The following is a 22,399-nucleotide window of genomic DNA, read 5'->3' as shown; positions in this document are numbered from 1 at the left end:
AAGTTCTTCAAGGATTACTGGCAAAATAACTTCAGTGTTCTTCTGATAAAGCTGCTATAGAAGCATAGAAAATAGGTGCAGGAGTAGGTCATTCAGCACTTCAAGTTTGCACCACCATTCAATATGATCATGCACTTTCAGTATCCCACTCCCACTTTCTCTCCATACCCCTTAATCCCTTCAGCCACAAAGGCCACATCCAGCTCCCTTTCGAACATACTAACTGGCCGCAGCAGCTTTCTCTGGTTGAGTATTCCACAGGTTCACAACTGAGTGAAGAAGTTCTTCCTCTGTCCTGAATGGCTTACCCCTTTATTCTTAGACTTTGACCCTGGGCTCTGGACTTCCTCAACATCAGAAACATTCTTCCTGCATCCAGCCTGTCCTGTCCCATCAGGATTTTGTTTCTATGAGAATCCCCCTCGTTCTTCTAAATGCCAGTGAGTACAAGTCCAGTCGATCCAGTTCGTCGTTCTTATTAGTCCTGCCATTCTGGGAATCAGTCTGGTGAGCATTTGCTGGACTCCCTCAATAGCAAGAATGTCCTTCCTCGGGCTAGGAGACCAAAACTGCACACAATACTCAAGGTCCTGTGTAATTGCAGCAAGACATTCTTACTCCTATACTCAATCTCTTGCTTTGAAGGCGAGCATATCATTAGCTTTCCTAAACAGGTGCTGTAGCTGCATGAACTACTGTTTCATTGACATCAGGTCACGTTGCACTTACCCTTTTTCCTAAACTGCTACCATTCAGATCTTCCTTCCTGTTCTTGCCATCAAAGTGGATAACCTCATACTTGTCTACGTTATATTGTATTTGCACACTGTTACCCTGCAGCCTCTTAGCATCCTCCTCACAGCACACACTACCACCCAGCTTCGTGTTGTCTACAGATTTGGAGAGATGGCATTCAATTGTTTCCTCCAAATTATTAATGTATATTGTGAATAGCTGGGGTTCCAGCACTGAACCCTGCGATGCCCCACTAGTCACTGTCTGCCACTCTGAAAAGGACCCGTTTATTTCCATTCGCTGCTAACCAGTTTTCTATCCATGATTCTACATTACCCCCCAATACCATGAGCTTTAATTTTGCTCACTAATTCTTGTATGGGATCTTGTGAAAGGCCTTTTAAAAGTCCAAATACACAACATCCACTGGTTCACCCTTGTCCACTCCAGTCGCATTCTGGAAGATTTGTCAAGCACGATTTCCCTTTAGTGAATCCATGCTGACTTGGACCAATGCTGTCACTGCTGTCCAAATGCTCGATTATTCCATCCCTAATAATTGACTTCAGCATTTTCCCCACCACCGATATCAGGCCAACTGGTGTATAATTCCCTGTTTTCTCCTTTTTTTCCAAAAAGTGGGATTACTTTAGCTACCGTCCAATCAATTGGAACTCTTCCAATATACATAGAATGCTGGAAAACGATCACCAATGCGCTCACTATTTCGAGGGCCATTTCCTTATGTATCCTGGGGTGCAGAGCATCAGACTCTGGGAAGGTACTGGGTTTTAATCCCAGCAATTTCCCCAATACAATTTCCTTCAGTTCCTCCTTCATACTAGAAACTATCCCCTAGTATTTCTAGAAGATTATTTGTACCCTCCTTCATGAACACAAATCCAAAGTATTTGCTTAGCTGGTCTGCCATCTCTTTGCACATTATGAATTCACCTGATTCTAACAATAAGGGACCTACGTTTGTTTTCACTAGTCTCTTTCCCTTCACATACCTATAGAAACTTCTGCAGTCAATTTTTGTTTTCTACAAGCTTACTGATATTATTTTCCCCTTCTGAATTAAGCCCTTTGTCTTCCTCTGCTGAATTTTAAATTTCTCCCAGCCCTTGGTTTGCTGCTTTTTCTGGCCAGTTTATGTATTTCCTCTCTGGTTTTCACACTATTCCCAGATTTCCCTTGTTGCCATTAGTTGAGCCACCTTCCCAATTTTGCTCTTACACTTACGTGGCACAGTGGTTAGTACTTATAACCAGGTTCAGTTCCAGTCTCGGGTCACTGTCTGTGTGGAGTTTGCACATTCTTCCTATGTATGTGTGGGTTTCCTCCCACACTCCAAAGATGTATGGGTTAGGTTGATTGGCCATTCTAAATTGACCCTTAGTGTCAAGGAGATTAGCAGGGTAATTATGTGGGATTACAGGAATAGGGCCTGGGTGGAATTGTGGTCAGTGGAGGCTCAATGGACCGAATAGCCGCCTCCTACACTGTAGGGATTATATGATTCTATACTAGACGGATGTACAGTTGTTGAAGTTCATCCATGTGATCTTTAAATGTTTGCCATTCCTATCCACTGTCAACCCTTTGGGTATCCTTTGTCAGCTTATGTCAGCCAATGCATATCTCATACCATCAAAGTTAGCTTTTCTTAAGTTCAGGACCCTAGTCTTGGACTTAACTCTGTCAATCTCCATCTTAATGAAGAACTCTACCATATTATGATCACTCTCCCCAAAAGATGTTGCACCACAAGGTTGCTAATTAATCCTCTCATACACAATACCCAGTCTTGGATCACCTTCTCTCAAATTGGTTCCTCAACATATTGCGTGAGAAAACCTTCCCTTATACATTACAGGAAATCCTCTTTCCCATCGTGTTGCTGCAGGTTTGGTGAGCCCAACTAATATGCAGATTGAAGTCACCCATAATAACTGCTGTATCCTTACTGCATGAATCTCTAATTTCCTGCTTGATGCCATCCCCAATCTTATTACTAATGTTTGGTGGCCTGCACACAACTCCCACTAAGTGTTGTTTTTTTTGTTCTTTTGTGTCCTGCAGCTCCACCTAAACAGATTCCACATTGTCCAGGCTAATGTCCTTCCTTACTATTGCGTTAATCTCCTTTTTAACCAGCAGCGCTACCCCACCCACATTTCCTTTCCATCTATCTTTCCTGAATATTGAGTTCCCATCCTCAGTCACCCTGAAGTCAGGTCTCCGTGATCCCAATTACACTATCGTTTAATGACTGAAATAACTGTGCAGACATCCACCTTATTACAAATTCTCCTTGCATTGAGATATAAAACCTTCAGGTTTGTTTTATTGACATTTATTGCCTTCTGAGCATTATGTGAAGTCTTTAGTTTCTCTGCCTTCCACTTTTTCACTTGCTGCCTTTTGTTTCTGTTCCCACTTTACTTCCCTCTGGTGCCTGCCATAGACTGTTAGTAAACATCTTCCTATTTAAATATATATACTGATGTCTTTAGTGGATGTCAGCATGAGCGGATGGCATTATTAGTAGCACAGGCTTTTGCAGGTTTAGCCTTACCATGAAGGACCTGTGTAACTAGCTGCCTCTAGTTCTGAGTACATGTTAATTAAAAAGAAGTGAATATCACAACATGTTTGACTACCTTTTTGTGGCCATCTTTCTTTTTGACAACAAGGAGGAAACAGCAAAACGGAAAGAAAATAAAAATTCAGGGTTCAGCGTGGTGCTCTGAAGATGTGCACAGTGCATTGATAGTTTGCAATGTGAGTGGCAGTCAAGGACTCCGATCACCAGGTTTGAGAGTTTACTGATGAAAAACAGGTTAGCAACACATGATGATGTTCGGGATTGAGTTTGTGGAAGAGAACAGGCACTCGACTAAATATGTGGAAAATTGTTTTGATTTATTGCACATATTAGTATACAGTGAAAAATACTGTTTCTTGCATACTATACAGACAAAGCATACAGTTCATAGAGTACATGGGAGAGAAAGAAAGGAGAGGTGCAGAATATGGTGTTACAGTCATAGCTAGGGTGTAGAGAAAGATCTGACTCCTTAAAGTGGGTCCATTCAAAAGTCTAGCAGCAGGGAAGAAGTCAGTTGGCACGTGACCTCAGTCTTTTGTATCTTTTTTTTCTCATGGAGGAAGGCAGAAGGGAGTGTGCGTGGGGTCCTTGATTATGCTGGCTGCTTTTCTGCACCAGTGGAAAGTGTAAAGAGTCAGTGGATGGGAGGCTGATTTGTGTGATGGACTGGACTACCTTTGTAGGTTTTACAGTCTTGCTTAGAGCAGCAGCTATACCAAGCTGTGATACATCTGTTTTCTATGCTGCACCTGTAAAAAATTGGGAGTTGTAGCAGACATGCTGAACTTCCTCACTTTCCTGAGAAAGTAGAGGTGGGGGGGGGGGTGCTTTCTTAAATTTATTTATTAGTATCACAAGTAGATTGCATTAACACTGCAGTGAAGTTATTGTGAAAATTCCCTAGTCGCCACACTGACACCAGTTTAAGTACACTGAAGGAGAATTTAGCATGGCCAACGCACCTAATAAGCATGTCTCTCAGACTGGGAGGAAATTGGAACACCTGAAGGAAGACCCCCTCAGACATTGGGAGAACATGCTGGAAATCAAGCCTGAGTCCCTGCCTGTGAAGCAGTAGTGCTAACCACTGCCACCATGCCTCGCCCAATGTTGTTGGGTCAGCACTCCCTCACTTGATGGACGATGGGTTAAAAGTACACCAGAAGCAACATTTAACCTACATCAAGTTTTTGCAACTTTTGTTTTACAAGATTCTCTGTTTTTCTGGTAACAGATGATTTGTTCTGAGTTAAAGCAAAGGAATGGAATACCCTATGTGTGTACTATGCCTTTTCATCTAGCTTTGAATGATTTAACACAGCAATCTACTTGGGCACTGAAGGAAGAAGTGAGGAGAATGGCAGGTGATATTTTAAGAACCAAACTTTCATCAATTTTGTCCTGGTACAGTACCACATCGCAAACAACAGCAGAATTCTCACCAGTTGAATTACTGTTGGATTGCGAGCCCAAGTCTTACCTGGATCTGCTGCATCCAACTATCAAAGCAAGAGTGGGAAGGAGACAGGTCTGTGCCAAGGAGAGACATTTGAAATCAAAGGGTTGTGTTTATGAAAAGAATTCTGGAAGTAACCAACATTGGCTGCCTGGAGTTATCCTCAACCAAAGTGGTCCAAATTCTTTAGTAGTGAAACTGACCAATGGAAGAGTTATTTGCAGACACTGGGATCACTTGTCTGCGCCGTGACTCAGACGGCAAAAGTTCTAGCTAACACGGCAGAAGGAAATGTTGCTTTGGACGTTCCCCAGGAAGTGGTTCCCTTTGTATAAGGAATTCCAGTGCACTCTGCACCAGGAGGGGCCAACAAGTCCAGTTTAACTGTGACAAAACTCATCAGTGCCTATAGAGTCATCTGTGCTACTGCACAGGTTATGCTGGTTTTTTAAAATTCATTCGAGGGACATGGGCATCACTAGCTGGCCAGCATTTATTGCCCATCCCTAGTTGCCCTTGAGAAGGTGGTGCTGAGCTGCCTTGAATCGCTGCAGTCCATGTGGGTTGACCCACAATGCTGTTCAGGAGGGAATTCCAAGATTTTGACCCAGCGACTGTGGAGGAATGGTGATATATTTCCAAGTCAGGATGGAGAGTGGCATGGAGGGGAACTTGCAGGTGATGGTGTTCCTAATTTTCTGCTGACATTGTCTTTCTAGATGAAAGTGGTTGTGGGTTTGGAAGGTACTGTCTAAGGATCTTTGGTGAATTGCTGCAGTGCATCTTGTAGATAGTACACACTGCTGCTACTGAGGGTTGGTGGTGGAGGGATTGAATGTTTGTAGATGTGGTGGCAATCAAGCAGCTGCTTTATCCTGGATGGTGTCAAGCTTCTTGAGTTTTGTTGGAGCTGCATCCATCCAGCAAGGAGAGCGTATTCCATCACACTCCTGACTTGTGCCTTGTACGTGGTGGATAGGCTCTAGGGAGTCAGGAGGTAAGTTACTCATCACAGTATTCCTAGCCTCTGATCTGCTCGTGTAGCTACTGTGTTTATGCTGAGAGTCCAGTTGAGTTTCTGGTCAACGGTAATGCAAAGCTCCTGAAAGACTGTGTGAGAACAAAGAAAATTACAGCACAGCAACAGGCCCTTCGGCCCTCCAAGCTTGCACTGACTATGCTGCCCAACTTACTAAAACCCCACCCTTCTGGGGTTCATGTCTCTGTATTCCCGTCCTATTAATGTGTTTGCCAAGACGCCCCTTAAAAGTCACTACCGTATCTGCTTCCGCTACCTCCCCTAGCAACGGGTTCCAGGCATCCACTGCAAAAAAAACTGCCTCATACATCTCCTTTAAACCTTGCCCCTCGCACCTTAAACCTGTGCCTCCTAGTAATTGACTGTTCAACCCTTGGAAAAAGCTTCTGACTATCCACTCTGTCCATGCCTCTCATAATCTTATAGACTTCTATCAGGTCTCCCCTCAACTCCATCATTCCAGTGAGAACAAACCAAGTTTCTCCAACCTTTCCTCATAGCTAATGCCCTCCAAAACAGGCAACATCCTGGTAAATCTTTTCTGTACCCTCTTCAAAGCCTCCACATCCATCAAGTAGTGTGGAGGCCGCACTTGGAATATAGTATTCAATTGTGGTCAAACTAAGGTTCTATAAAGGTGCAACATGACTTGCCAATTTTTAAACTCAATGCCCTGGCCGATAAAGGCAAGCATGCTGTATGCCTTCTTGACTACCTTCACCACCTGCATTGCCACTTTCAGTGACCTGTGTACCTGTACACCCAAATCCCTTTGCCTATCAATATTCTTAAGGGTTCTGACATTTACTGTATATTTCCTACCTGTATTCGACCTTCCAAAATGCATTACTTCGCATTTGTCCAGATTAAGCTCTATCTGCCATCTCTCTGCCCAAGTCTCCAACTGATCTGTATCCTGTTCTATCCTCTGATGATCCTCATCACTACCCACAAATCCACCAACCTTTGTATAATCTGCAAACGTACCAATCAAACCATTACGTTTTCCTCCAGATCATTTATATATTACAAACAGCAAAGGTCCCAGCACTGATCTGAGGTATACCACTTGTCACAGCCCTCCATTTAGAAATGCACTCTCCCATTGTTACCCTGTCTTTGACCGAGCCAGTTTTGTATCCACTTTGCTAACTCACCTCTGATCCCATGTGACTTCACCTTCTGCACCAATCTGCCATGAGGGACCTTGTCAAAAGCCTTACTGAAGCCCATGTAGACAACATCTACTGCCCTACCCTCATCAACCTTCTTTGTCACTTCCTTGAAAAATTCGATCAAGTTAGTGAGACACAACCTCCCCTTCTCAAAACCATGTTGTCTCTCATTAATACATCCACTTATTTCTAAGTGGGAATAAATCCTGTCTCGAAGAATCCTCTCTAATAATTTCCCTACCACTGAGGCTCACCAGTCTGTAATTTACCTGGATTATTCTTGCTATCCTCCTTAAACAAAAGAACAACAATGGCTATTCACCAATCCTCTGGGACCTCCCCTGTAGCCAGTGAGGATACAAAGCTTTCTCAAGACCCTAGCAATTTCCTCTCTTGCCCCGCTCAGTATTTGGGATATATCCCATCAGGTCCTGGGGACTTGTCTACCTTAATAAGAGAGGGGATTAAGGGTTATGGGGAGAAAGCGGGAAAGTGGAACTGAGCAGCGACAGATCAGCCATGATCTTATTGAATGGCGGGGCAGGCTCGAAGGGCTAGATGGCCTACTCCTGCTCCTATTTCTTATGTTCTTAATGTTTCTCAAAAACCCCAATACCACCACCTTTTCAATCTCAACATGACTCGATCTATGCATCCTTTCTCAGATTCATCATCCACCAAGTATGCATCCTTTTTCAGATTCATCATCCACCAAGTCCTCTTTTTGGTGAATACTGATGCAAAGTACTCATTTAATGCTTCGCCCACTTCCTCTGGCTCCACACACACACACTCCCTCCCTTGTCCTTGAGTGGACCAACCCTCTCCTCATCCTGCTGGCCATTGCTTTTTCGTGACACCTTTTAGTATGGTTGAAACATAAGTATCATCTAGGTTCCTGTCCTTGAGGGCTGAGGAGTGTTATTGTAAACATATATTCCTAGTTCATTGCATATATTGTATTTATAGGTATGTGCATGTGGTATCATTGGTAGCGTGGGCCTTAGCAGGTTTAGTCTTGCCATGAGGGACCTGTATAACTAGCTGCCTCCAGTTCTGAGTCCATGCTGTATCGTATTTCAATATCTTTAGCATGCATATCACAATGCATTTGACTGTCTTTTTATGGCCAAGTTACTACAGGAGCAATACTGTGCTTTTCCCATTTAGTGCCAACAGGAATTGGAGAAATTATCTGGCTAATACTATTTTTTTTTTCTTTATTTCTCAAGTTAATTTCATTGTTTGGTTTGGATTTCATAGACATCAGCAATGCTCTCCTACTCTAATGCTGCCAACAATTAAACTGGATCTCTATTTGCTTAGCAACCATCTACTAAACAAGTCAAGAGTGCAATGGAATACTCTTGACTTGCCTGGATGAGTGCAGCTCTAATAACACTCAAAACTCAACACCATCCAGAACGCAGCAATCCAGCTCATCCACTTGGCAACTCATTCACTCCCTGCATCAACACACTGGCATCAGAATGTACCATCTGCAAGATGCACTGGAGGAACTTGTCAAGGTTTCTTAGACAGCACCTTCCAAACCCATCTAAAAGGGCAGAGGTAACAGACACACGAGCACCACCACCTGGGAGTTCCCCTCTAAGCCACACATCAGCGTGAATTGGAACTATATTGTCAGCCCTTACTATTGCTGGATCAAAATCCTGGAACTCCCAGCCTAACAGTATTGTATGTACCTACATCACATGGATTGCAGCAGTTCCAGAAGGCAGGCTTCTCAAGGGCAATTAGGGTTAGGCAATAAATTTCTTCACTCAAATAAAGCTCTGTGTGCTCTTAACACCTGATGAAGGAGCTTGAGACTCTGAAAGCTAGTGCTGCCAAATAAGCCTGTTGAACTTCAACCTGGTGTTGTGAGACTTCTTACTGCTCTTAACAGACACAGCACCTTTTGAGCTGCCTCAGGTCTTTACAGTCAGGCAGTGGAATCCAACATGTGCGTGTCTCAGGGCAAAACTCACTGCTTTTGTCACCATTGCATTGTAACCTTTTGAACTATTGCTGTGATGCCCTCTGATTATAAATGGTGAATCCTTATGTTATTTCTTTGGGAAAAGCCACTTCTTAGTTTGTATCTTGCTAACTATGCAGTACCACTTGACTCAGATGCCTCCTCATCCGCTCTGCAAAAGATTCATGGATAAACCCATTGTAAGTGTTTGCATTTAACTAAGCAGCCTTCATTGAAATTCATGATGCATCTTTCTATTCTCTGTGCCAATTGTTGTTTTTTCTATAATCTTTAGTATTTTGGACTGTTGTGTGAAACAACGATTGTGTCGGCAGTGCATTACCATATCTGAAGGTTATAAGTTCACACTGTACAGTATTTAATAAATGACCAATAGTAGCTGTAGTGTGATCAAAGAGAGTATTGTACGCAGTTACTTAAAATGCAGGACTTTACAATACTGGACACTTGCAACGGCTGTGAGGGGGTTTATTACAAAATTGCAAAGGAATGCGTTTCTCAAGCTATCCGTGTCACGATGCTGTAAAGAGCATCCTGGCTATTTTGACTTTGAGTGCTGAAAACCTAAAATGCAAGTTTTAGTTAAAAGTGCAGAAGGTACTACTGCATAAGTGAAAGCATTTTTAAGAAATAAATTCTCAAGTTTGGAGTATTAGATTATCTGTTTTCTCATTTATTTGGCCTTGTTTTTTCCATGCTGTCTGGAAAAATGGGTTTGACCTGCAGGTAGGGAAGTCCTGTAGCTTGAACCCAGCATGTAAAGCAGTCTTTCTAGCCACATAGCAACTGTGCAGCTCCAATACTGATTTCATAAAGTATATATTAAAATATAGAAACTTTTGACTAATAGGCAGTGGAATCATGATGTTTAGAATGATGTTTGTCTTGTAAAATCTCTAGAGAACTGACATTGTCATTTTTCAGTTGTGCAGGGATAACGGATTCCTCCTTCAGTCCCAGGACATTCCTGTAAGGCCTGCAGCCTACTGCACAGAACAAAAATGGATGAGCAAAGCGTCGAAGTAAGGAAACTATTTGTGATTATTTGATTCAAAATCGTTGGATACTGTGACATTAAAGCTCCTGTCTTTACCTAAAAGCACGCAGCCTTTTTCCACCTCTGAGACACAGCTCCATTTGACCCCAGCCTTCACTCAATTGCTGCAGAGACCCGTCATCCATGCTTCTTGTTACCTTTTTCAGTTTCACTATTCTGACGACCTCCTGAGCACCATCTCCTAGTCTACCTTGTGTAAGCTGGAGGACATACAAAACTCAGCTGCCTTACTCCCACCGAGTTCTGTTCACTCTTCAACCTTGTGCACACTAAGCTACACTGGCTCCCAATTAAGCAACAAACTCAAGTTTTAAAATTCTCAGCCTTTGTTTTCAGATCCCTCCTTTGTCTTGGTATAATCCAGCCCCACAGCCCTCCAAGATAATTGTGCCCTTCAGATTCTGGCCTCTTGAGCATCCTGATTTTAATTGCTCTACCTTTTGGCTGTCAAGGTCCTAAGATCTTTGCTATCAGCCACAATCTCCTCCTTCAGTGTATAATTCTGCTTTATAATGGTTTCATAGCAGCTGGGACATTTTATTGCATTAAAGGTGCTATTTATATATCTGTAGTTGTAAATGGCTCCTGTTTCTTTAGCAACTTTGTTACTGTTCATCTCCAACACAGTGGGTTTTGCACTGTGGAACATTTCCATTGCTGTGTGATTAGATGCCTGCACTTGTTCTGAGAAAAGCTGACCTAGCAACTGTCAGATATCAGTTGCCTGTGCTTACTGTGGTACCTTACACAGTGTAATGCCATATTAATTGATAACATTTTTCATAGCTCATAGTGTGGTCTTAAGTCACATAGGTCAGAATATTTCCGATTCAAATCCTAGTCAATGCTAAGTTAGCCAAGCTCAACAAGGGCAACTGTTGAGATGCTGCAGTTGGTCTTGTGTGTCAATTTATAATCAATATTCCTTGTGCTGTGAGAAGTCGCATAAATACAAATGAAGTGTGGACAAGTTTGAGCTTGGCCGTGTGTGTGTAAGTGAACCTGTATTTCCATGAACAATAATATGCTTCTGTGTGCTTCGTGGTTCCTATTTTCAAGAAAGGGAACAGGGATAGCCTAGGAAACTACTGACCGGTGAGTCTGACCTCCAGTGGTTGGTAAGTTGATGAAGATACTGAGGGACAGGATTTATGAACATTTAGAGAAGTTTAGTATGATCAGAAGTAGTCAGCACAGCTTTGTCAAGGGCAGGTCGTGCCTTATGAGCCTAGTTCAGTTCTTTGAAAATGTGACTGAACACATTGACGAAGGAAGAGCGGCGGATGTGGTTTACATGGACTTAGACGTTTGATAAGATCCCCCATGCAAGACTTCTTGAAAAAGTGAGAGGGCATGGGATCCAAGGCGTTGCTGCTTTGTGGATCCAGAACTGGCTTGCCTGCGGAAGACAGAGTGGTTGTGGATGGGTCTTTTTCTGCATGGAGGTTGGTTGCCAGTGGAGTGCCCCAGGGATCTGTTCTGGGACCCTTGCTGTTTCTCATTTTCATAAATGATCTGCTTGAGGAAGTGGAGTGGGGACACGAAGGTTGGTGTTGTGGATAGTCTGGAGGGATGTCAGAGGTTGCAGCGAGACATAGGATGCAAGACTGGGTGGAGAAGTGGCAGATGGACTTCAACATGGATAAATGTGTAGTGGTCCATTTTGGCAGGTCCAATGGGATGAAGGAGTATAATATCAAGAGTAGGACTCTTAGCAGTGTAGAGGAGCAGAAGGACCTTGGGGTCCGGGTCCATAGGACTCTAAAATCGGTGTCTCAGGTGGAGGATGTGGTCAAGAAGGCGTATGGTGTACAAGCCTTCGTTAATCGAGGGAGGAGATAATGCTGTAACTTTATAAGACTCTTGTCAGGCCCCACTAGGAGTACTGTGTGCAGTTCTGGTCGCCCCACTACAAGAAGGATGTGGAAGCTATTGAGAGGGTGCAGAGGAGATTTACAAGGATGTTGCCTGGATTGGGTGGCATGCCTTGAGGATAGGTTGAGGGAGCTAGGTCTTCTCTCCCTGGAGAAGGTTGAGAGGCAACCTGATAGAGGTTTATAAGATGTTGAGAGGTATAGGTAGGGTGGATTCTTGGAGACTATTTCCCAGGGCTGAAATGGTCGCTACAAGAGGACACAGGTTTAACGTGCTGGGGAGTAGGTACAGAGGAGATGTCAGGGGTAAGTTTTTTCACTCAGAGGGGGTGAGTGAGTGGAATTGGTTGCTATCGGCGATAGTGGAGGCGAACTCGTTGCGGTATTTTAAGAGACTTCTGGATGAGTATGTGGAATTTAACGGGATTGAGGGTTATAGATATCCCTGGTAGGTAGGGATATGATTGGCGCAACTTGTGGGCTGAAGGGCCTGTTTGTGCTGTAGTGTTCTATGTAAAATCTGCAATACTAACAAATGAATAAAAATGCACATCATTTGATTGACATACCATCAGGTACACCAGCCTACCTATACTAGTCTCTGATCTCAAATTGGCAAATCATTGGTAGAATTGCCAAGCCCTACTGAGATGTATTTTTCCTTGCGTTTCTGGATTCTGCTGAAGAGAAATTTATATTGTCAGGTGACTGAAAACTTACTAAAAGATGTTTGTGGGGAAATGAGAAGTGGCACTGAAACACCCAATTTCTGCTGCATCTAAAACGGAGTGGTTGTTAACAAAATGATATGGGAAACAGACAACGCAAACATGGTTTTCTGTATCACACATCACCCGTCTGCCCATCAGAGTGCTGCAGATTGATATTTCAAGCAGTTTGAAGAAACCACAAATATTGTGTTTTTTAACTTCAAACTTTTCATACTCCATGCTGTCAATAAGTAGTGAAAGTAATGTGCATCAGATTACATTGGATCTTTATCCTGGGAAATGTCCTGTGTTGGAAAGAGCAGTGACATTAAAAGGCCTGAATTAGACATGCAACTTAGAGTATAGTGTAACGTAGGCGATGCTGCTGAGCCTAGCAGTTTAGACATGGTAAGCAGTAGTTACTCGTCATTCAGGCATTTAAATAATTCTGCTGTGTTGGCAGAAATTCATTGGTCATTTAAAAGAATGACCTAGTGTTGGTTCCTTTCCAGGCTAAAATGGCAGGCGTTTTGAATGTTTCAATAATGGGACACTTCAAAAGTAAAAGGCAGATTCATTGATCATGTTGGAGACTAAAACATCAATGTATCATTGTAATTTTGCAAGCTTTGGTGTTTGGTTTATCCAGTGGAAATTTTCAGCTTACAAACCTGTTTAATTCCATGCTAACAGTCATTATTTTCCTTTTTCCCAGCTCCTTTTTATTGCTGCCAGCATATTGTACAGTTGCTGAGGACATCCCTCCAAAATGCTGCTTTGATGCGCATGATGTGGAAGTTTAGAAATAATTATCGCAAGCAAAGATTTTTGATTTGAGCAGTAGCTGGTGCAATTACTGCAAGCCATTTAAATAATCTTTTTCCTATTTTTTTTCACCAGAGCATTGCGGAGGTGTTCAGGTGTTTCATTTGTATGGAGAAGTTGCGCGATGCCCGGCTCTGTCCACACTGCTCAAAGCTTTGTTGCTTCAGTTGCATAAGGGTGAGTTGGGAGTTGCTGTTATCTTTCTTATATGTATATTATATTTGTATGCAGGAAAGGAAGTGAATGATTGAGGCAATGTGTCTGGATGGGCCACAATCTGTAAATATAACCATTCAGCATACCTATTTCCCCTCCCACCTCTCCCAACCAGCCTCGGGTTATACAGGTTTCTAGGGGAAAATCTAGTCCCGAATTGAGCTAGCAACTGTGAAATGATTTGACAGTCCTGAGTGACCAGCTTGCATGTTTTTAGGGAAAACCACCTGCCTGCTCTACCTTTTCAGTTGCAAATAAGGCAAAAGCCCTAACAGTCAGGGAGAGAACATGAGTTGTGAAAGAGGAAGATAAGGTGAAGTGACTTTACCTTGCCCCAATGGCTGTGTGCAAATTGGAGCTTGCTACATTGCAACCTTTAGTTCAAACAGTCACTTTCATTTCTATGCTACGTGCAGCCAGATATAGGACCTGCTTTATCATGCAGTGGAGTTCTCTCAAGTCTTGACCTATGCAGTGAAAGATTAGAGAACTGTTATTGGGAAAAGAAGGATTAGAATAAAAGTTATTGAGTGAAAGGCAGCTGCTGTCCTGAATGGTGCTGGAAATCTTCCAATGTCACAAGGTTGTTGATATTCTATGTGCATTTTCTATAGCTGTGTTACAATACCATGAAAGCTGTGCTGTTTTTAGAACAATTGTTTTAATTCCGAGCGTATGGGAATGTGCAGGAAAGATCTAATCTGTCTGACATGATTAAATTCAAGAGCATTCATATCTGATGTGAATGCTTTGGCTGATTTTATTTTTTAAAATAATATCCTGTTTGTGCTCAGCTGTGGTGCTGTAATCCGCATTCAGCAAACCCATCATGATTGGTCTAACTGTACAGTCACACAAGCATTACCTTGTTATTAAGATGTATTTGCTTGCTCTTCATGAATATTTTGGACATTTCATATGTAACTGTGCAATTTTTAAAGACGTTAAGGTTTTAATTGCTTCAGCCTGTTTGATTTGGCAAGGGTGGGCCCCATTGCTTTTTTTTCCAGACTTAATGCTGTCATTGCCCAGGTCAGTAAATAGGTCATTGCCAGCTGTGAGGATGCGTAATCTCTTCTCAGGGTTCACCAGTTACTAAGAGGTTGTTTGTCATCTTTTCTCCTGTCCCCTCTCCTTTTAAACTCATCAACCTATTCAATGTTTGGACTTCCATCTGTCAAGGCATTGAATTCCTGTGTAATTGGGTTGCTGCTTGTTGGGTTTCACATTATTGGGAAATTTCTCAATGTAAAGTGGAGCCCTGGAAATAATCAGAATTTTGCTGAGTTTTCATTAACAAAGGAAGGATCAGAACCCAAGAACTATTAGCTTAGCCTTTTTAAAAAAATGCTTCTTGTTTCCACAGCGCTGGTTAACAGAGCAGAGAGCCCAGTGCCCACATTGCAGGTAAGGGCACACCTACTCCTAGTTAGAGCCAGGCTTTACACAAAGCTGGAAATTATTTTAACTTTTCTCCTAATTTGCAGCTTTTATGAAATAGTTGCCTGATGATGTGAAACTGTCTGGCACCAATCAAGAATCAATAGTGTTTGACTAATGTGGAAAGTAAAATTGTGAACATAAGTAGCAATGCTTGAGTAATCTTGATGTTGAAAGTTATCTGTGTAGCTTTGAATTATAAATGCTTTTGCTTTCACCACAAAGCATTGTAATAGTAATACTCCTAATTTCCAAATTCTATTTTATATTTAAAAATAAGTATAAAAAGCAAAATTCTACCTAATTAAGTTACATTGTTTATCTAGAGCTGAAATAAGCTATTTTTGAACAGTATTAAGATGCAGAAGCTTTAGTTGATATATGGAAAAACTGTGCATTTGTATTCCTTAATCTTTTTTGTTGTGAACTAAGTGGGAGATAAGCTAATTTTTTATGTCCTAAATTAATTTGACACAATATTAAGAGTTACAGTTTGCCTGGGAGTTTGCTCCAGAGCAGAAACAAGTCATTGAGTACATCTGCTGTCTCATTTGGTCAGAGAAGTGTCCTGGACATTTTTAAATTTTAGAAATTACTTAAGTTACTTTGAGACTTCATTATAATCTTGAGGCAATTTTTATTGGGCTGCATTTTTGAAGTGAATGAACTTGATCTGCAACCTTAAAGAGACATTGTTTAGCAGAAACCTCAGGACAGCATCTTTAATTAATGAGGAAAGGAATTTTAAAAAAAACTATTTGTGACTAGGGGGAGTCATTTTTATCTTTTACAATTCAAGGTGGTGTAACAGTCACTGGAAACATTCTTTGTTATTCACTTGTTCTGTCAATGTTTGAAATTGGTGGCAATTATAGCCTGTAACAAGATCTAGCCTTCATAGGCAGACAGGATATAAGCAGTAACTGAAGGAATCTATATTTTTTTTAAAAAATGTGGTCTTTGTTCATTAACCCAGGCATGCTGCAGATTCTACCTAAATTTGTATGGGCATATGAAAACATTCTCAAAGATATTGAGAGAGATCTTTTTTAGGCTCATCTATGAGATAGCTAAGCACAGGAGCTGAAAATATCTGATGTAATAAGAATTCAGATACAGAACAGGGCAAGAGCTAGAGGTGAAGCAAAAATCCTGACATTTTTATCCTGTTTGCTTCTTTTTCATCCTGTTCTATGTTATTCAATGCACATAAGTTACCTATAGTGTACTAATGCAGCATGTGAGGTATTGATGCCTTGTTCTACAAGGATACAAGGTGATTTGTGCTGTGAATTGCTGCTCTTGAGTCTCTCAATTTGGTTTTCAGGGTAAATATGCAGCATAGGGGTTTTACTGTCGGGAGGAAAGGTAATCAGCAGGCAATTCTCCACTATTGGCAGAGTCCTTGCAATTGGCACCCAAGCATCTATCTCGTCGATTTGGAGAAAAAAAGTTTTAATTAACTGGTTGCTCCAATCTGATCTTTGAATATAGCTTGGGCAACTCCCTAGTTTTTGAGGTAATGCGTTAAATGATTCTGGATCTTTTGAATCTGAGTAAATGAGGGTTCTGTCTGGCTATTTGGTATCTGCCCTGGGAGTACTTAGTGCCAACGTGACTTGAAACAGTCTGTCCCTTGTTACAAACATTGTTTGAGTGAAAATGTATCATACTCTTCCTTAATTATCTGGACTGTTTGATACACATAATGGTGACACCAACAACTGACTTTTGTAGGGCACCTCTTCAGCTGCGAGAGCTTGTGAACTGTCGCTGGGCAGAGGAAGTCACACAACAACTGGATACACTTCAGCTGTGTAATCTCAGTAAGCATGAGGAGAATGACAAAGACAAGTAAGTATGTTGCTGTATCATGGTCTGTCTTATTAAGAGTACTAAAGTAACTTCTCTTGAAATAAGCAGAAATGCATTCACTGCAGTTTCAGTCTAGTTCATGATTCAGTGTCCATGCAGTCAGTTAGGATTATTCAAACACAAGTTACCTTATTTCCAGCAACTTAATTCTTGTGACAGTTTGATTAGAAGGTGATATAGGCAGGAAATCCACTGATATCAAACATGCTTGTTTGTGATTTTTATGAACCTAAAGGTTCTCGTACTCAGCTTCTGATGGCTGAACAGCCTCTAAAGTAAGACCTATTGATGCTGCTGAAGATTACCAAGAGAGGCTTCACCCCAGATGAGCAGTAAACAGAGACTAACTAGAATGCTAAACCGTTTTGAAATCTGGAGCCAACCAGGTCCTGACTTCAGATCTGCAGCATTATATCCGTAGTGTCTGTGCAGAGCTATAATTAGACTGTGAATCCATTCTTAAGCTCTTTGTGTTTGAAAATGTGAATTCCATGCTATTGAGTTATTTTCCAAATTTCCCACAACAGTCATTCTTGAAGCATCTCGAAGAGAATTAGCAATTACACTGAATTATGGGAAGTCTGAAGTTGCCAATTTGTGCTAATGGGCAATTGTAGCACTGCAGTGAGAGAGAGAACTTTCAATCCCATCATTCCATTCTTCCCTAGGCTCTCTTGTTAATGTAGAAGCAAATTAAAGAAAAAAATGTAATTCAGTTTGCAAGTTGTAATATTAGAGCAAGAAGATTATTTTGAAATTTAATTCTAGAGGTTTAAAAATGTTTTCAATAATTTAACATTTTATTTCAGGTGTGACAGTCACCATGAGAAACTGAGTGTATTCTGTTGGACCTGCAAAAAATGTATCTGCCACCAATGTGCACTTTGGGGGGGAATGGTAAGAACCAAGACCATTGATGAATCTGTTTGATTTAAAAGTCTTTAAAGGACAGGCAATGCACCTGTAACCTGGTGTGAAATTATCAAGAGCCATGAGCTGTCAAATCATTTTTTATATAAATATACACAGGAACCTGCCACAAATAATTCCTTGGAATCCTCTTCGTAAATTCCAATGGATTATGTCGACCATCATGGGAAAGTAGGATTGTTGTTTTCATTAGTGTGCAGCATTAAATTGTAAAAATCTGATTTAAAAACTTGCAGTGAATTGTACATTATACATACTGATATCTTCCAGTAGAACAGTTTTTGGTGTGGGATGTCTACTGGAGCATCAACCTTGAATGCCATTTTTGTAAAATGATTCTGCACTTTGGCTGTATTCACCAATATGCTTGAAAATGTATGCGATTCTAGGGGAGTTTCACAGTAACTTCATCGCAGTGTTAATTTAAGCCTTACTTGTGACTAATAAAGTTTAACTTTATGTATTGTATCTTTTTGAGGGCAGATGCCCAAGTTTCTGGGTTTTTTTGTGTTCTCAATGGCAAGGCAGCAACTAACAATTTAACCATTTAATTTACTTTTGCTCAGCCTGCAAGACTGGTGCCATTGAGTCTCCTACTTTATCCTCCACCTTTTTGTTTGTTGTCGCTTCAGCCATTGCGTAACTGAAGTCATTAGTTCACTGGCGGGTAGGATTTGAGAGTTTTACACTGAGGTATTGTTTACGTTGCAGCATGGGGGCCACACATTCAAACCATTAGCTGAGATTTACGAACAACACGTTACCAAAGTGAATGATGAGGTGGCAAAGCTGCGTCGCCGACTGATGGAACTGATCAGCTTGGTGCAGGAAGTGGTAAGGTGATGGTGGGATTGACCATATAACCTACAGTGGTCTTTTTGGTCCCTTTCTTTCTAGATTTCTATCCAATTGATTTTTAGATGAGTAATTTCAGTCTTTTTAAATTGCAAGATGCAACCTATTGGAACCGTTCAGAAGCATGTATTTCTAAAGTTACATCATTGGATTAAGTTTATTTTATTAGGCTTTCTCAAATCTGAGATGCAACGTAACTTGCGATCCTTGTCTTCAGTCCCTCCCTATCTTTGTGACCTGTGAAGCTCTGTTTCCTCTCCACCTCATCCTGCCACACAGCAAATCCCCCAGCCTCTCTTGAATCCTTTTGTCCAACAATTGCAAAGTTCCAGTCTGAAATTCCCTCTCTTAAACCCCTGTATCTTTTGGTTTTTTTTCCTTTTTATTACTGTCTTTGAAGTGGTTTTGCTTGTCCCTTTTAATCATTCTTTGTTTTTGGCTTAGTGCCTGTTTTCCTTTCTTGCTTCTGAAGTACCTTGGGACTTATAGAAGCTATATAAACGCAAGTTCATTTTCATTCTTAAGAAACAATACTTTTCACTGCATACTAATATATGTGACAATATATCAAATTGTGCTCTTTTGAATTTCTGTGAAATCGGCTTGTTACAGGCTATAATGAAGTCCATAACTGGCTGCTATAGATTTATTTAACATACGGAATCAGCATTTGATAGTTCTCCGGGTTGGTGAGGTTTCAGTAGCTGAGTAAAGCTTCCAAACAACATAGGTTCTTTCTTTGTGTACAAGGGGACAGAGGCATTCTTTTTGTGATTGGAGACCGCCAACCTTTTGTGTACAACATGCTAGGATGTACAAAACTTTGCTTAGCACTTAACTGTAGTCGTGTTAACTGGTGCATTCTCCATGGCAACACTACTTTCAATCAATCAGTACTCTCCTCATTAAGTATATTTTAGTTGTGTCCTTTACATTTGGTATACTTGCGAATGTTCTGAGTGCAGGACGAAACGGTTCAGCGTGTTTATCAATGAAACTTGGATATAGTTTGATTGTATATAATCTCACAATAGCTCCAAAAGGCTAAAAGAAACCAAAATAACTTATTTACACAGCGTCTTTCATGTCCTTGGACTTCACGATCAAACGTACTTGAAGTGTTCACTGTATTGTAGACAAATGCAGTCTTGTCTACATTTGTAGACAAGGTTTCAAAACCACATTCTGATAAATCATCAGTTAAGCTGTATTTGGTTCTCAACTGGGGGAGAAATGTTGATCATGGCACCCGAAAATCTCTGCTACTTTTGAATAGAGTTGTGGAATCGTTGGGGCAGGCAGCTCCAATTTAACTTCAGATCCTGGACAACTGGTGCTTAAGTCTCAAGTGGAAATTGAACAAACAAGCATCACAGGAGTGTTGCTACTAAGAGAATGGCTGACAACCACCAAGTTTTTGCAGATAACTTGTGCTGTCAGTGCAGGCTATATTCAAATCTTTTGACTCTTGATGGTCTGAAAGAACTGATGATTTTAATTTTTAAAGAAAAAAATCTAAGGATAGTGTTGATTTTTATTCTGGCATTTTTCATTAAGGATTCAGTCTTGGCTAGGTCTTGCAGACCAAGCAAAATATCTAGATACTATGCACAGTTAGAGACACATCTAGTACAGGATATCATAAATTCTTTGTAAAATTTAGCTTTCACTTAAATTTGATTTAAAGTTAAGCACATAATTAATTGCTAGCTTTTCTAGTTATTGTACAGTGACAAGAATATAATTAATTATTCAAGCTCATTTTTAAAAATGTGAGGTCAGGAGTTTTGCAGATCACTTCTGCACCGTAAGTGATGATTATCACAGTTTTTCCAAAGTTTCTTAAAAATTTAGCTTATGACCATACAGAAATCTTTTTTGTATCCAGGAAAGAAACGTGGAAGCAGTACGTAGTGCAAAGGATGAGCGTGTCAGAGAGATTAGGAATGCTGTGGAAATGATGATCGCAAGACTAGACACACATCTGAAAAACAAGCTTATAACTTTAATGGGTACAGTATACATCTTTGTGATATACCTGGAATTTGAGATTTAATATTTTTGAAATACATTCCCTTGATTTGGTGCAACCCACTTCAACTCTGAGGAACAAATAAGACGTGTACACGAAGCAGACAGAACACCATAAGGTATATAATACCTTCCAGTGAGTCAACTTCAGACCCACTTATTGCACCACATGAGGCAGCCCTTGCAGCTAGAGACAACTGAGATTTTCTTGATATTATCCACTGATTGGATAGAGGTAATCCATGCCCTGTCATTGAACTCCCCCAAACAATGGTATTGTCATGGTGGTTACAATTGACCAGAAACTGAACTGGACCAACCACATTAATACTGTGGTTACAAGAGTGAGTCAGAAAGTAGGAATTCTGTGGCAAGTAATTCACCTTGTGGTACCCCAAAACCTGTTCACTATTTAAAGGCACAAGTCCGGTGTGTGCCAGAATACTCCACTTGCCTGAATGGGTGCAGTTACTCAAGAAGCTCAACACCACCCAGGACAAAGCAGCCCACTTGATTGGCACTCAATTTACTAACTTCAACATTCTCTCTCTCTCTCTCTTTCCCCCCCGCGCACCACCACCACCACTGCTGATGCGCAGCAGCAGCTGTGTGTACCATCTACAAAATGTACTAAACTCACAGCAGTACCTTCTAAACTGCAACCTCTACCACCAAGAAGGACAAAGGGAGCAGATGCATAGGAGCACCACAACCTGCAAATTTCTTCCAAACCCCTCACCAGCCTATCTTGGAGCAATTTTACCATTTCTTTGCTATTTCTGGGTTAAAAACCCTGACATACCTTCCTTACTGCGCTGTGGGTGTACCCACACCACGTGGACTGCAGCGTTTCAATTGAGGATGAGCCATTAAAATAGTGGCTAGCCAGTGACACCCAAGTTTGGTAAAAGAATAAGCACGTGAATTGCAGTATGAGCACACTGAAAACTATACCCTGGGAGAGAGAATGTACATTTCCTCATAATTTGGTGCTTTATATAACTATATTGCATTCAGTAATAGTGCTTCAAAATATTTTGTCTCTCTAGGTCAGAAGACATCACTGACTCAAGAAACAGAACTGCTCGAGTCGTTGTTACAGGAAGTTGAACATCAGGTAACCAAAATGGAAAAACGAGCTGTTTGGATTCACAATTAGTGAAGTTGCCAGCTTTATTTCCTCATAACCTATGCTAGATTGAACCCTCTCAGTCAGATCTAATGAAATTATAACTTCCTGCGATAGCTAGGCATTGAGAAACCTGGTACTGAACTGTGCAGATTATTAATGCTTGAGATCCTGATCTTGGTCCGTCTTGGGTAGTATTAATGATGCCACAGTTGGCTTTGGCAATGGAGATGAAAAATCAGCCAGTTCGTCCTCCCTCCAAATTGCTATTAAATTTAATGGAGAATACATTGGTTAAAGACAGCATTGTGTTCAGCTGCAGCTGCCATTATGATGACTTAAGCTGCTGATTCTCACCTTAAAAAATAAATGGACGCCTGAGTGAGGAACATAAGAAATAGGAGCAGGAGTAGGCCATCTAGCCCTTCGAGCC

At 41.1% G+C, this 22,399-nt stretch overlaps 1 protein-coding gene across 6 annotated transcripts in view; it reads left to right on the top strand.

Moving 5' to 3' along the window:
* Positions 1-22,399, top strand: part of trim37 (tripartite motif containing 37) — a 121,125-nt gene that overhangs the window by 6,532 nt on the left and 92,194 nt on the right. For 5 of the 6 annotated variants that reach the window (XM_080210441.1, XM_080210446.1, XM_080210445.1 and 2 more), the window contains exons 2-9: positions 9,949-10,046; positions 13,566-13,667; positions 15,073-15,113; positions 16,884-17,000; positions 17,831-17,918; positions 18,663-18,785; positions 20,695-20,818; positions 21,887-21,954. In XM_080210441.1, coding sequence (XP_080066567.1) covers positions 10,026-10,046; positions 13,566-13,667; positions 15,073-15,113; positions 16,884-17,000; positions 17,831-17,918; positions 18,663-18,785; positions 20,695-20,818; positions 21,887-21,954 — 684 coding nt within the window. In that variant the 5' untranslated portion in view covers positions 9,949-10,025. Of the gene's footprint in view, positions 1-9,181; positions 9,204-9,948; positions 10,047-13,565; positions 13,668-15,072; positions 15,114-16,883; positions 17,001-17,830; positions 17,919-18,662; positions 18,786-20,694; positions 20,819-21,886; positions 21,955-22,399 lie in introns of those variants that run through there. The other variant, XM_080210443.1, reaches the window with a different exon arrangement.

This window comes from Carcharhinus amblyrhynchos, chromosome 23, assembly GCF_965287045.1.
Source record: "Carcharhinus amblyrhynchos chromosome 23, sCarAmb.v2.hapA, whole genome shotgun sequence".
Taxonomy (NCBI): Eukaryota; Metazoa; Chordata; class Chondrichthyes; order Carcharhiniformes; family Carcharhinidae; genus Carcharhinus; species Carcharhinus amblyrhynchos.
The sequence above is the reverse complement of the archived record's forward strand: the minus strand, read 5'-3'. Positions and strand labels throughout refer to the sequence as shown.